This window comes from Salmo salar, chromosome 05, assembly GCF_965601325.2.
Source record: "Salmo salar chromosome 05, fSalSal1, whole genome shotgun sequence".
Classification (NCBI taxonomy): domain Eukaryota; kingdom Metazoa; phylum Chordata; class Actinopteri; order Salmoniformes; family Salmonidae; genus Salmo; species Salmo salar.
This window is the reverse complement of record NC_138295.1, coordinates 1,947,498-1,963,414: the sequence shown is the minus strand read 5'-3', so window position 1 is coordinate 1,963,414 and position 15,917 is coordinate 1,947,498. Positions and strand designations below refer to the sequence as shown.

General features: G+C 44.0%; 1 protein-coding gene across 1 annotated transcript in view; it reads right to left on the bottom strand.

Annotated features, from left to right (window-relative positions):
• Positions 1-220: 220 nt before the first annotated feature.
• The window catches only part of fgf16 (fibroblast growth factor 16), a 61,801-nt gene continuing 46,104 nt past the window's right edge, over positions 221-15,917 (bottom strand). Inside the window, exon 3 of the mRNA XM_045719404.2 lies at positions 221-743. Within this exon, the coding sequence (XP_045575360.1) occupies positions 498-743 (246 nt within the window). The 3' untranslated portion in view covers positions 221-497. The remainder of the gene's footprint in view (positions 744-15,917) is intronic.

Below are 15,917 nucleotides of genomic sequence, written 5' to 3'. Positions count from 1 at the left end.
TATCTCAGGGTGGGTGAGGCAGTCGTACTGGCCTGACGCCAGTCCAGTCTCTCTCCCTCCATCTCTCCCGCCGTATCCGTTCAGAGAAGAGATTTTCTCCTCCGCTCGACTCTGTGCTCTCCTCCAGAGTGAGGTCTTACGGCCTAAAGAGACCTTTCTGTAGTAGGACCCCCCCCCCCCCCCCCCCCCTCCTCTCTCTCCTCAGTCATCTCCACTGCTCTGCTCTGACCCCTCTGAGGTCAAACAGTCTTCTCATAGTGTTAACGTCCAGGAACACAAGCTATGTTTATCTCTCTGGTCGGTGGTCCTCGGAAGAACGGGACGGGGGGCCTTTTGGCTGGAGGGGCAATACATATAAACACCTTCACAGGGGGAGTGAGGCTGGAGGTGTGGGAGCGAGGTCAGTGGGAGTACTGAGTCCTGTCCTTAGTGCCAAACATCCACCTCTCTTCCTCTCTTTCCTCCTCCTCATCCCTCTCTCCCAGGCTCATCCCTGGTCACCTGTATTGGAACAGATCTCTGTAAGCCTGGGGGATCTTCTCTATCTCCACAGGCCGAGGCAGGAAGTGCGTTAGTTTCTGGTGTTTCTTAGTCCTCCCCCCCTCCCGCGGCGAGCCGTCCTTGTTGAGCGCTACGTAGTAGAAGCGTCCGGTGTCCGTGTGTTTGTAGAGCGTGGAGGAGTACGTGTTGTACCAATTCTCTTCGAACTGCTCTCTGAACACACACTCTGCTGTTAACTTCTTCTGCGGAAAAGAGAAGGGAGAGATGGTTGAGTGTGTTGTCCGTACAGCAGCTTAATTAGGATATAATTCATGGATTAGTTCATTTATATTGTCATTAATATTTTTGCCAAACAGTTTGAGGAGGAAACTTCACAGCAACAGATCATAACACAATAATCAACAACAAAGAGCTGCTGAGCGGGTGAGAGAAGGTAAGAAGGTGGGACTAAGGGAGAGAAAGCCTGCTGAGCGGGTGAGAGAAGGTAAGAAGGTGGAATTAAGGGAGAGAAAGCCTGCTGAGCGGGTGAGAGAAGGTAAGAAGGGGGGACTAAGGGAGAGAAAGCCTGCTGAGGGGGTGAGAGAAGGTAAGAAGGGGGGACTAAGGGAGAGAAAGCCTGCTGAGCGGGTGAGAGAAGGTAAGAAGGTGGGACTAAGGGAGAGAAAGCCTGCTGAGGGGGTGAGAGAAGGTAAGAAGGGGAGAGAAAGCCTGCTGAGGGGGTGAGAGAAGGTAAGAAGGTGGGACTAAGGGAGAGAAAGCCTGCTGAGGGGGTGAGAGAAGGTAAGAAGGTGGAACTAAGGGAGAGAAAGCCTGCTGAGGGGGTGAGAGAAGGTAAGAAGGGGGGACTAAGGGAGAGAAAGCCTGCTGAGGGGTGAGAGAAGGTAAGAAGGTGGAACTAAGGGAGAGAAAGCCTGCTGAGGGGGTGAGAGAAGGTAAGAAGGGGGGACTAAGGGAGAGAAAGCCTGCTGAGGGGGTGAGAGAAGGTAAGAAGGGGGGACTAAGGGAGAGAAAGCCTGCTGAGGGGGTGAGAGAAGGTAAGAAGCTGAGGTAATATAGCGGTAGGCAGGTGCTGGTTAAGACAGACCAGGGAGTCCCAGGGAGTCTGAGTCCCAAATGGTCCCCTATTACCTTTATACTGCACTACGGCCCATAGGGATTACCATAGGTCTCTAGTCAAAAGTAGTACACTACATAGGGAATACATGAATCCAAGATGGCGTAGCAGTTCAGATGTCTTTGTCTTGTCGTGTCCCGAGTATATATATTTTCTTCCCCTCCGTATATATTTCGTACATATTTTTTATATTTTTAACCTCAGGTTCAACATACTCTTCTGCAACCTGCCTCACCCAATGTGGTATGGATCTGCTATTTTCTTTACTTCAGAACCGGAACTCCTAAAAGAAGCTAGCCAGCTAACTAGCTACTAGCTAGTAGTCAGTTAGCCACTCCTAGCGGTCATCAGCTAACCTTTAGCCCGGACAACTCCTGCCAGTCTGCACAGCGTGATTCAACCCAGAGCATACCGGACTGCTTTTTCTCCGGATTCCTACCGCAAGCTCTGAACCTTTTCACCTGGATCATCGCAGCTAGCTAGCTGCTATCCGAGTGGCTACCCCCCTGGCTAACGTCTCTGTCCCGAAGCAAGAACCAATTAGCCTGGAGCTAACCTCGTGCTATACATATTTTGCCAATTGGCCTGGACCCCTTTTACTGCCGACACGGAGCCCCGCCAATCCATCACGACTGGTCAACCGACGTAATTCACCCGAGGGGTTTCAACAGGCTCCGTCGTCGCGACGTCCCCTGAAGGCCCATCCGCTAGCCTGGTAGCCGCGGCCCGCTAGCTGTCTAGAGCATATCGGACTGTTAGCTGAAGAGGACCATCAGCCAATTTCTTGGGCTACAATACCTGCTTTGCCAACTGGCCTGGACCCTTTTACTGCCGACACGGAGCCCCACCAATCCATCACGACTGGTCTGCCGACGTAACCGTCCAAGGGGGCTACAACTGACTCTTCCGTCGCGACGTCCCTCTAAGGCCCTTCTGCTAGCTTGTTAAACCCGGCCTGCTAGCTGTCTGAAACGCCGTGTCTCGAGCTCGCCTAGCTACTCACTGGACCCTATGATCACTCCGCTACGCATGCCTCTCCCTAATGTCAATATGCCTTGTCCATTGCTGATTTGGTTAGTGATTATTGCCTTATTTCACTGTAGAGCCTCCAGCCCTGCTCAATACGCCTTAGCTAACCCTTTAGTTCCACCCTCCACACGCATGCGGTGACATCACCTGGTTTAAATGATGTCTCTAGAGACAAAACCTCTCTCATCGTCACCCAATGTCTAGGTTTACCTCCACTGTATTCACATCCCACCATACCCTTGTCTGTTCATTATGCCTTGAATCTATTCTTCCACACCCAGAAACCTGCTCCTTTTACTCTCTGTTCAGAACGCACTAGACGACCAGTCCTTATAGCCTTTAGCCGTACCCTTATCCTACTCCTCCTCTGGTGATGTAGAGGTTAACCCAGGCCCTGCAGCCACCAGCACCACTCCCATTCCCCAGGTTCTTATAGCCTTTAGCCGTACCCTTATCCTACTCCTCCTCTGTTCCTCTGGTGATGTAGAGGTTAACCCAGGCCCTGCAGCCCCCTGCACCACTCCCATTCCCCAGGTTCTTATAGCTTTTAGCCGTACCCTTATCCTACTCCTCCTCTGTCCCTCTGGTGATGTAGAGGTTAATCCAGGTCCTGCAGCGCCTAGCTCCACTCCTATTCCCCAGGCGCTCTCTTTTGATGACTTCTGTAACCGTATAAGCCTTGGTTTCATGCATGTTAACATCAGAAGCCTCCTCCCTAAGTTTGTTTTATTCACTGCCTTAGCACACTCTGCCAACCTGGATGTCCTAGCCGTGTCTGAATCCTGGCTTAGGAAGGCCACCAAAAATCCAGAAATGTCCATCCCTAACTATAAAACTTTCCGACAAGATAGAACTGCCAAAGGGGACGGAGTTAGCAGAGTGCTGTCTTACTATCCAGGTCTGTGCCCAAACAATTCAAGCTTCTACTTCTACAAATCCACATCTCCAGAAACAAGTCTCACGGTTGTCGCTAGCTATAGACCTCCCTCTGCCCCCAGCTGTGCCCTGGACCCCATATGTGAATTGATTGCCCTCCATCTATCTTCAGAGTTCGTTCTGTTAGGTGACCTAAACTGGGATATGAATAACATCCCGGCCATCCTACAATCTAAGCTAGATGCCCTCAATCTCACACAAATTATCATGGAACTTACCAGGTACAACCCTGAATCTGTAAACACGGGCACCCTCATAGATATCATCCTGACCAACTTGCCCTTTAAATACACCTCTGCTGTCTTCAACCAAGATCTCAGCGATCACTGCCTCATTGCCTGCATCCGTAATGGGTCAGCGGTCAAACGACCACCCCTCATCACTGTCAAACGCTCCCTGAAACACTTCTGCGAGCAGACCTTTCTAATCGACCTGGCCCTGGTATCCTGGAAGGCTATTGACCTCATTCCATCAGACGAGGATGCCTGGTTATTCTTTAAAAGTGCTTTCCTCACCATCTGAAATAAGCATGCCCTGTTCAAATAATGTAGAACCAGGAACAGATATCGCCCTTGGTTCACTCCAGACGTGACTGCCCTTGACCAGCACAAAAACATCCTGTGGCGTTCTGCATTAGCATCAAATAGCCCCCGTGATATGCAACTCTTCAGGGAAGTCAGAAACCAATATACACAGGCAGTTAGGAAAGCAAAGGCTAGCTTTTTCAAGCAGAAATTTGCATCCTGTAGTACTAACTCCACAAAGTTCTGGGACATGGTAAAGTCCATGGAGAATAAGAGCACCTCCTCCCAGCTGCCCACTGCACTGAGGATAGGAAACACTGTTACCACCAATTAAATCCACTATAATTGAGAATTTCAATAAGCATTTCTCTACGGCTGGCCATGCTTTCCACCTGGCTACCCCTACCCTGGTCAACAGCCCTGCACCCCCCACAGCAACTTGTTCTCAACTGGCCTACCTGGTTAAATAAAGGACTTGTTCTCAACTGGCCTACCTGGTTAAATAAAGGTGGAGTAAATAAAGGTCCACAATCAGCTGAACTGAACCTATGGAAAGTGTTCCAGGCTCTGTGAGGCAGGTGCTGGTTATGACAGACCAGGGAGTCCCAGGGAGTCTGAGTCCCAAATGGTCCCCTATTACCTTTATACTGCACTACGGCCCATAGGGATTACCATAGGTCTCTAGTCAAAAGTAGTGCACTATATAGGGAATAGGGTGCTACGGCCCATAGGTCTCTGGTCTAAAGTAGTGCACTATATAGGAAATAGACTATTCCCTAGACTAGTCTACAACAACACAATGATCCTCCCTAGACTAGTCTACAACAACACAATGATCCTCCCTAGACTAGTCTACAACAATACAATGATCCTCCCTAGACTAGTCTACAACAATACAATGATCCTCTCTAGACTAGTCTACAATACAATGATCCTCCCTAGACTAGTCTACAACAATACAATACAATGATCCTCCCTAGACTAGTCTACAACAATACAATGATCCTCCCTAGACTAGTCTACAACAATACAATGATCCTCCCTAGACTAGTCTACAATACAATGATCCTCCCTAGACTAGTCTACAACAATACAATGATCCTCCCTAGACTAGTCTACAACAATACAATGATCCTCCCTAGACTAGTCTACAACAATACAATGATCCTCCCTGGTCTAGTCTACAACTCCACAACAGTCTGACTTGGTGTACAGGGAAAACACTGTAAGAACGGCCCATGTTCTGAATTCTGTCGCTGTATATTTCAGAAGTGCTGAACAAATAGTTATATTTACTACGTCCGTCGTCGCTCGCTCATTAATGTCTTAATTGAAGTTACGGATTGCCTCTTATCCGCTAGTCGTTCCCTTATGCCATAGTTGGTACATCTCAATTGTCAGTAGAAACCACATTTGTTTAAGCAAGTCAGCCATATCAGCTATGTTTTTTATGTGTAGTGGCTGTGTTGGCATGCATCCCACTTTTTTTGCCCCACCAAAATGTACATGCTAAAATCGGCACTGGTTATTGACACCCTGAAGACTCTGGCAAGTGCGCTACTCCAACAGGACAGAACAATAGAACACAACAGGACAGAACAATAGAACACAACAGGACAGAACAATAGAACACGGTGGTCCCGTGTGGCTCAGTTGGTAGAGCATGGTGTTTGCAACGCCAGGGTTGTGGGTTCGATTCCCACGGGGGACCAGTACGGAGAAAAAAATGTATGAAATGAATGCATTCACTACTGTAAGTCGCTCTGGATAAGAGCGTCTGCTAAATGACTAAAATGTAAATGTGGACAGAACAATAGAACACAACAGAACAATAGAACACAACTGGACAGAACAATAGAACGCAACAGGACTGTCACGTCCTGACCCTTGTAAGATGTCATTTTCTATAGTAGAGTAGGTCAGGGCGTGACAGGGGGTGTTTTTGGGTGTTTTTCTATGTTATCTATTTCTATGTGGTTATTCTAGGTTTCTATTTCTATGTTGGGGTTTTTGGGATGATCTCCAATTAGAGGCAGCCAGTCCTCATTGTCTCTAATTGGAGATCATATTTAAGTAGTTTATTTTTCCACTTGTGTTTGTGGGTTGTTATCTTTTGAGTAGTGTTTATTTCTCTCTGCGTCACGGTTTGTTGTTTTTGTTATTCAAGTTGTTTGTGTATCGCAACGTTTCACGGTATAAATAAATATGTGGAACAACAACCATGCTGCGCGTTGGTCCGATCCTTTAGACAACCGCGACAGAACAACCCACCACAAAAGGACCAAGCAGCGTGGTAGGGATCAGCTGGAGGAATGGACTTGGGAGGAGATTTTGGACGGGAAAGGACCCTGGAGGCAGGCTGGGGAGTATTGCCGCCCGAGGGAGGAGATTGAGGCAGCAAAAGTGGAGCGGCGATACTACGAGGCGCTATATCCACCAAGAGGCAAGAGTGAGAGGCAGCCCCCCCGCACACGGGGAGTTTGGCAGAGTCAGGGTGGAGACCTGAGCCAACTTCCCGTGCTTACCGTGGAGAGCCGAGTAGTGAACTGGAGCCAGTCAGGGAGTCGAGCGTGGAGCTCAACGCAAGATTCCGGAGAGAGGTGCTGGCGTTGAGAGCGTTGCGGAGCGGGCGTGCTGAGGAGCGAGTGACTGAACGAGCACCGTGTTATGCGGTGATGCGCACTGTATCGCCCATACGCACTCACAGCCCGGTGCGCTCGGTGCAAGCTCCTCACCGTTGTTGGGCTAAGATTGGCATTCAGCCAGGAAGGAGTATGCCTGCTCAGCATTCCTGGTCTCCAGTTCACCTCCATAGCCCAGTACGTCCTGTTCCTGCTCCCTGCACTCGTCCTGAGGTGTGTGTTACCAGTCTGGCGCCACCTAGGCCAGTCCCACGCATCAGGCTTCCAGTGCGCATTCCCAGTCCAGAGCTTCCGGCGACAGTTCCCAGTCCAGAGCTTCCGGCGACAGTTCCCAGTCCAGAGCTTCCGGCGACAGTTCCCAGTCCAGAGCTTCTGGCGACAGTTCCCAGTCCAGAGCTTCCGGCGGCAGTTCCCAGTCCGGAACCTACTGAGACGGCCTACAGTCCGGAACCTCCAGCGACGCTCCCCAGTCCGGAGCCTCCAGCGACGCTCCCCAGTCCGGAGCCTCCAGCGACGCTCCCCAGTCCGGAGCCTCCAGCGACGCTCCCCAGTCTGGAGCCTCCAGCGACAGTCTGCAGCCCAGAACCTCCAGTGGCGGTCTGCAGCACAGAGCTTCCGGTGATGATCTACAGTCCGATTCCTCAGATGACGATCCACGGTCCGGTGTTACAGAAGCGGAGGGATCTGCGGGCGGAACAGGGGTTACGCCCTGAACCGGAGCCACCTCCGCTGCTGGAGGATTAGAGGAAGAGGAAGGTTCTGGGTTTTGCACTAGAGCCACCATAGACTTTTGTCACCCTCCCTTTGTGTTTTGTGGTTGCTTTTGTTGTTGTTTTTTGCATTCGGAGTCTGCACCTTTGGGGGGGGGGGTACTGTCAAGTCCTGACCCTTGTAAGATGTCATTTTCTATAGTAGAGTAGGTCAGGGCGTGACAGGGGGTGTTTTTGGGTGATTTTCTATGTTATCTATTTCTATGTGGTTATTCTAGGTTTCTATTTCTATGTTTTTATTTTATTTTGATCTCCAATTAGAGGCAGCCGGTCCTCGTTGTCTCTAATTGGAGGTCATATTTAAGTAGGGTTTTTTCCCCACTTGTATTTGTGGGTTGTTATCTTTTGAGTAGTGTTTATTTCTCTCTACGTCACGGTTTGTTGTTTTTTTGTTATTCAAGTTATTTGTGTATCGCAACGTTTCACGGAATAAATAAATATGTGGAACTACAACCATGACAAGGACAGAACAATCGAACACAACAGGACAGAACAATAGAACACAACAGGACAGAACAATTGAACACAACAGGACAGAATAGAACACAACAGGACAGAACAACAGGACAGAACAAGAGAACACAACAGGACAGAACAATAGAACACAACAGGACAGAACAATAGAACACAACAGGACAGAACAATAGAACACAACCGTGACAGAACAATCGAACACAACAGGACAGAACAATAGAACACAACAGGACAGAAGAACAGAACACAACAGGACAGAACAACAGAACACAACAGGACAGAACAATAGAACACAACAGGACAGAAGAATAGAACACAACAGGACAGAATAATAGAACACAAAAGGACAGAACAATCGAACACAACAGGACAGAACAATAGAACACAACAGGACAGAACAATAGAACACAACAGGACAGAACAACAGGACAGAACACAACAGGACAGAACAATAGAACACAACATTACAGAACAATAGAACACAACAGGACAGAACAACAGAACACAACAGGACATAACAGGACAGAACAATAGAACACAACTGGACAGAACAATATAACACAACAGGACAGAACACAACAGGACAGAACAACAGAACACAACTGGACAGAACAATAGAACACAACAGGACAGAACAATAGAACACAACAGGACAGAACAAGAGAACACAACAGGACAGAACAATAGAACACAACAGGACAGAACAATAGAACACAACAGGACAGAACAATAGAACACAACAGGACAGAACAACAGGACAGAACAATAGAACACAACAGGACAGAACAATAGAACACAACTGGACAGAACAATAGAACACAACATTACAGAACAATAGAACACAACAGGACAGAACAACAGAACACAACAAGACAGAACAACAGAACACAACAGGACAGAACAATAGAACACAACAGGACAGAAGAATAGAACACAACAGGACAGAACAATAGAACACAACAGGACAGAACAATAGAACACAAAAGGACAGAACAATCGAACACAAAAGGACAGAACAATCGAACACAACAGGACAGAACAATAGAACACAACAGGACAGAACAATAGAACACAACAGGACAGAACAATAGAACACAACTGGACAGAACAATAGAACACAACAGGACAGAACACAACAGGACAGAACAACAGAACACAACTGGACAGAACAATAGAACACAACAGGACAGAACAATAGAACACAACAGGACAGAACAATAGAACACAACTGGACAGAACAATAGAACACAACAGGACAGAACAACAGGACAGAACAACAGAACACAACAGTACAGAACAATAGAACACAACAGGACAGAACAATAGAACACAACAGGACAGAACAATATAACACAACAGGACAGAACAATAGAACACAACAGGACAGAACAATAGAACACAACAGGACAGAACAATAGAATACAACAGGACAGAACAATAGAACACAACTGGACAGAACAATAGAACACAACAGGACAGAACAACAGAACACAACAGGACAGAACAATAGAACGCAACAGGACAGAACAATAGAACGCAACAGGACAGAACAATTGAACACAACAGGACAGAACAATAGAGCACAACAGGACAGAACAATAGAACACAACTGGACAGAACAATAGAACACAACAGGACAGAACAATAGAACACAACAGGACAGAACAATAGAACACAACTGGACATAACAAAAGAACACAACAGGACTGAACAACAGGACAGAACAACAGAACACAACAGGACAGAACAACAGAACACAACAGGACAGAACAATAGAACACAACAGGACAGAACAATAGAACACAACAGGACAGAACAATAGAACACAACAGGACAGAACAATAGAACACAACAGGACAGAACAATAGAACACAACTGGACAGAACAATGGAACACAACAGGAAAGAACAATAGAACACAACAGGACAGAACAAGAGAACACAACAGGACAGAACAATAGAACACAACAGGACAGAACAAGAGAACACAACAGCCTGACAACACCACTCTGTCAGGGTGGGTGTGTTTCAGTGTCTGTCTGTGTCTGTGTGTGTGTGTGTGTGTGTGTGTCTGTGTGTGTGTGTGTGTGTGTGTGTGTGTGTGTGTGTGTGTGTGTGTGTGTGTCTGTGTGTGTGTGTGTGTGTGTGTGTGTATGTGTTCGCCCAACCTCTGGGGTATCTGAATAGTCTGCCCTCTTGGCCCAGCTCTCTGCTGTTTGGCTGAGCGTAGTATAACCTGACATCATAAGATAGAAGATGGTAGCCTATTCCCTATATAGTGCAGTACTATTGGCCAGGGCCCATAGGGAATAGGGTGCCATTTGGGATGAACACTTGGACTGCAGGCAGCACATGAATGGAATCTATATAGTGGTCCAGATCTATAACTCAGTGCAGGCAGCAGATCAATGTGTTTGATCAGCATATCAATGTGTTTGATCAGCAGATCAATGTGTTTGATCAGCAGATCAATGTGTTTGATCAGCAGATCTATGCGTTTGATCAGCAGATCAATGTGTTTGACCAGCAGATCAATGTGTTTGACCAGCAGATCAATGCGTTTGATCAGCAGATCAATGTGTTTGATCAGCAGATCAATGTCTTTGATCAGCAGAACAGCATTGTGAGGTGGCGTTCTGAAACAGTTCCGTCAATTAGTCGGCAGGTTGTGGTTGACATCTACACCACTGAGAATCATTATACGATCTAAACCACTGAGAATCATTATACCATCTACACCACTGAGAATCATTATACCATCTACACCACTGAGAATCATTATACCATCTACACCACTGAGAATCATTATACCATCTACACCACTGAGCATCATTATACCATCTACACCACTGAGAAACATTATACGATCTAAACCACTGAGAATCACTACCATCTACACAACTGAGAATCATTATACCATCTAAACCACTGAGAATCATTATACCATCTAAACCACTGAGAACCACTGAACCATCTACACCACTGAGAATCATTATACCATCTAAACCACTGAGAATCATTGTACCATCTAAACCACTGAGAATCATTACACCGTCTAAACCACTGAGAATCATTATACCATCTAAACCACTGAGAATCATTATACCATCTAAACCACTGAGAATCATTATACCGTCTACACCACTGAGAAACATTATACGATCTAAACCACTGAGAATCATTATACCGTCTACACCACTGAGAAACATTATACGATCTAAACCACTGAGAATCATTATACCATCTACACCACTGAGAATCATTATACCATCTAAACCACTGAGAATCATTATACCGTCTACACCACTGAGAAACATTATACGATCTAAACCACTGAGAATCATTATACCGTCTACACCACTGAGAAACATTATACGATCTAAACCACTGAGAATCATTATACCATCTAAACCACTAAGAATCATTAAACCATCTAAACCACAGAGAATCACTACCATCTAAACCACAGAGAATCACTGTACCATCTAAACCACTGAGAATCATTATACCATCTACACCACTTAGCATCATTATACCATCTACACCACTGAGAAACATTATACGATCTAAACCACTGAGAATCACTACCATCTAAACCGCTGAGAATCACTACCATCTAAACCACTGAGAATCATTATACCATCTAAACCACTGAGAATCATTATACCATCTACACAACTGAGAATCATTAAACAATCTAAACCACTGAGAATCATTATACCATCTACACCACTGAGAATCACTGTACCATCTAAACCACTGAGAATCATTATACCATCTAAACCACTGAGAATCACTGTACCATCTAAACCACTGAGAATCACTGTACCATCTAAACCACTGAGAATCATTGTACCATCTACACCACTGAGAATCATTGTACCATCTAAACCACTGAGAATCATTATACCATCTAAACCACTGAGAATCACTGAAACATCTAAACCACTGAGAATCATTATACCATCTAAACCACTGAGAATCATTATACCATCTAAACCACTGAGAATCATTGTACCATCTAAACCACTGAGAATCATTACACCGTCTAAACCACTGAGAATCACTACCATCTATACCACTGAGAATCATTATACCATCTAAACCACTGAGAATCACTGAACCATCTAAACCACTGAGAATCATTATACCATCTAAACCACTGAGAATCATTATACAATCTAAACCACTGAGAATCATTGTACCATCTAAACCACTGAGAATCATTATACCATCTAAACCACTGAGAATCATTGTACCATCTAAACCACTGAGAATCACTACCATCTAAACCACTGAGAATCACTGAACCATCTAAACCACTGAGAATCATTATACCATCTAAACCACTGAGAATCATTATACCATCTAAACCACTGAGAATCATTATACCATCTAAACCACTGAGAATCACTAACATCTAACCACTGAGAATCATTGTACCATCTAAACCACTGAGAATCACTGTACCATCTAAACCACTGAGAATCATTATACCATCTAAACCACTGAGAATCACTAACATCTAACCACTGAGAATCATTGTACCATCTAAACCACTGAGAATCATTGTACCATCTAAACCACTGAGAATCATTATACCATCTAAACCACTGAGAATCATTATACCATCTAAACCACAGAGAATCACTACCATCTAAACCACTGAGAATCACTGTACCATCTAAACCACTGAGAATCATTATACCATCTACACCACTGAGAATCATTATACCATCTACACAACTGAGAATCATTAAACCATCTAAACCACTGAGAATCATTATACCATCTAAACCACTGAGAATCATTATACCATCTACACCACTGAGCATCATTATACCATCTACACCACTGAGAAACATTATACGATCTAAACCACTGAGAATCACTACCATCTAAACCACTGAGAATCATTATACCATCTAAACCACTGAGAATCATTGTACCATCTAAACCACTGAGAATCATTGTACCATCTAAACCACTGAGAATCATTGTACCATCTAAACCACTGAGAATCACTACCATCTAAACCACTGAGAATCATTATACCATCTAAACCACTGAGAATCATTGTACCATCTAAACCACTGAGAATCATTACACCGTCTAAACCACTGAGAATCACTACCATCTAAACCACTGAGAATCATTATACAATCTAAACCACTAAGAATCACTGAACCATCTAAACCACAGAGAATCACTACCATCTAAACCACAGAGAATCACTGTACCATCTAAACCACTGAGAATCATTACACCGTCTAAACCACTGAGAATCATTATACCATCTAAACCACTGAGAATCACTACCATCTAAACCACTGAGAATCATTGTACCATCTAAACCACTGAGAATCATTATACCATCTAAACCACTGAGAATCACTGAACCATCTAAACCACTGAGAATCATTATACCATCTAAACCACTGAGAATCATTATACCATCTAAACCACCGAGAATCATCATACAATCTAAACCACTGACAATCATTGTACCATCTAAACCACTGAGAATCATTATACCATCTAAACCACTGAGAATCATTGTACCATCTAAACCACTGAGAATCACTACCATCTATACCACTGAGAATCACTGTACCATCTAAACCACTGAGAATCACTAACATCTAACCACTGAGAATCATTGTACCATCTAAACCACTGAGAATCACTGTACCATCTAAACCACTGAGAATCATTATACCATCTAAACCACTGAGAATCATTATACCATCTACACCACTGAGCATCATTATACCATCTACACCACTGAGAAACATTATACGATCTAAACCATTGAGAATCACTACCATCTAAACCACTGAGAATCATTATACCATCTAAACCACTGAGAATCATTGTACCATCTAAACCACTGAGAATCACTGTACCATCTAAACCACTGAGAATCATTATACCATCTAAACCACTGAGAATCATTGTACCATCTAAACCACTGAGAATCATTACACCGTCTAAACCACTGAGAATCACTACCATCTAAACCACTGAGAATCATTATACAATCTAAACCACTAAGAATCACTGAACCATCTAAACCACTGAGAATCATTGTACCATCTAAACCACTGAGAATCATTGTACCATCTAAACCACTCAGAATCACTGTACCATCTAAACCACTGAGAATCATTATACCATCTAAACCACTGAGAATCATTGTACCATCTAAACCACTGAGAATCACTACCATCTAAACCACAGAGAATCACTGTACCATCTAAACCACTGAGAATCATTACACCGTCTAAACCACTGAGAATCACTACCATCTAAACCACTGAGAATCATTATACAATCTAAACCACTAAGAATCACTGAACCATCTAAACCACTGAGAATCATTGTACCATCTAAACCACTGAGAATCATTGTACCATCTAAACCACTCAGAATCACTGTACCATCTAAAACACTGAGAATCATTATACCATCTAAACCACTGAGAATCATTGTACCATCTAAACCACTGAGAATCACTACCATCTAAACCACAGAGAATCACTGTACCATCTAAACCACTGAGAATCATTACACCGTCTAAACAGCTGAGAATCATTATACCATCTAAACCACTGAGAATCATTATACCATCTACACTACTGACAATCATTGTACCATCTAAACCACTGAGAATCATTATACCATCTAAACCACTGAGAATCATTATACAATCTAAACCACTGAGAATCACTGTACCATCTAAACCACTGAGAATCATTATACCATCTAAACCACTGAGAATCATTGTACCATCTAAACCACTGAGAATCACTACCATCTAAACCACAGAGAATCACTGTACCATCTAAACCACTGAGAATCATTACACCGTCTAAACCACTGAGAATCATTATACCATCTAAACCACTGAGAATCATTATACCATCTACACTACTGACAATCATTGTACCATCTAAACCACTGAGAATCATTATACCATCTAAACCACTGAGAATCACTACCATCTATACCACTGAGAATCATTATACCATCTAAACCACTAAGAATCACTGAACCATCTAAACCACTGAGAATCATTATACCATCTAAACCACTGAGAATCACTAACATCTAACCACTGAGAATCATTGTACCATCTAAACCACTGAGAATCACTGTACCATCTAAACCACTGAGAATCATTATACCATCTAAACCACTGAGAATCATTATACCATCTAAACCACTGAGAATCATTATACCATCTAAACCACTGAGAATCACTGTACCATCTAAACCACAGAGAATCATTATACCATCTAAACCACTGAGAATCATTGTACCATCTAAACCACTGAGAATCATTACACCGTCTAAACCACTGAGAATCATTATACCATCTAAACCACTGAGAATCATTATACCATCTAAACCACTGAGAATCATTATACCATCTACACCACTGAGAATCATTATACCATCTACACAACTGAGAATCATTAAACCATCTAAACCACTGAGAATCATTATACCATCTAAACCACTGAGAATCATTATACAATCTAAACCACTGAGAATCACTGTACCATCTAAACCACTGAGAATCATTATACCATCTACACCACTGAGCATCATTATACCATCTACACCACTGAGAAACATTATACGATCTAAACCACTGAGAATCACTACCATCTAAACCACTGAGAATCATTATACCATCTAAACCACTGAGAATCATTGTACCATCTAAACCACTGAGAATCATTGTACCATCTAAACCACTGAGAATCACTGTACCATCTAAACCACTGAGAATCACTGTACCATCTAAACCACTGAGAATCATTATACCATCTAAACCACTGAGAATCATTATACCATCTACACCACTGAGAATCATTATACCATCTACACAACTGAGAATCATTAAACCATCTAAACCACTG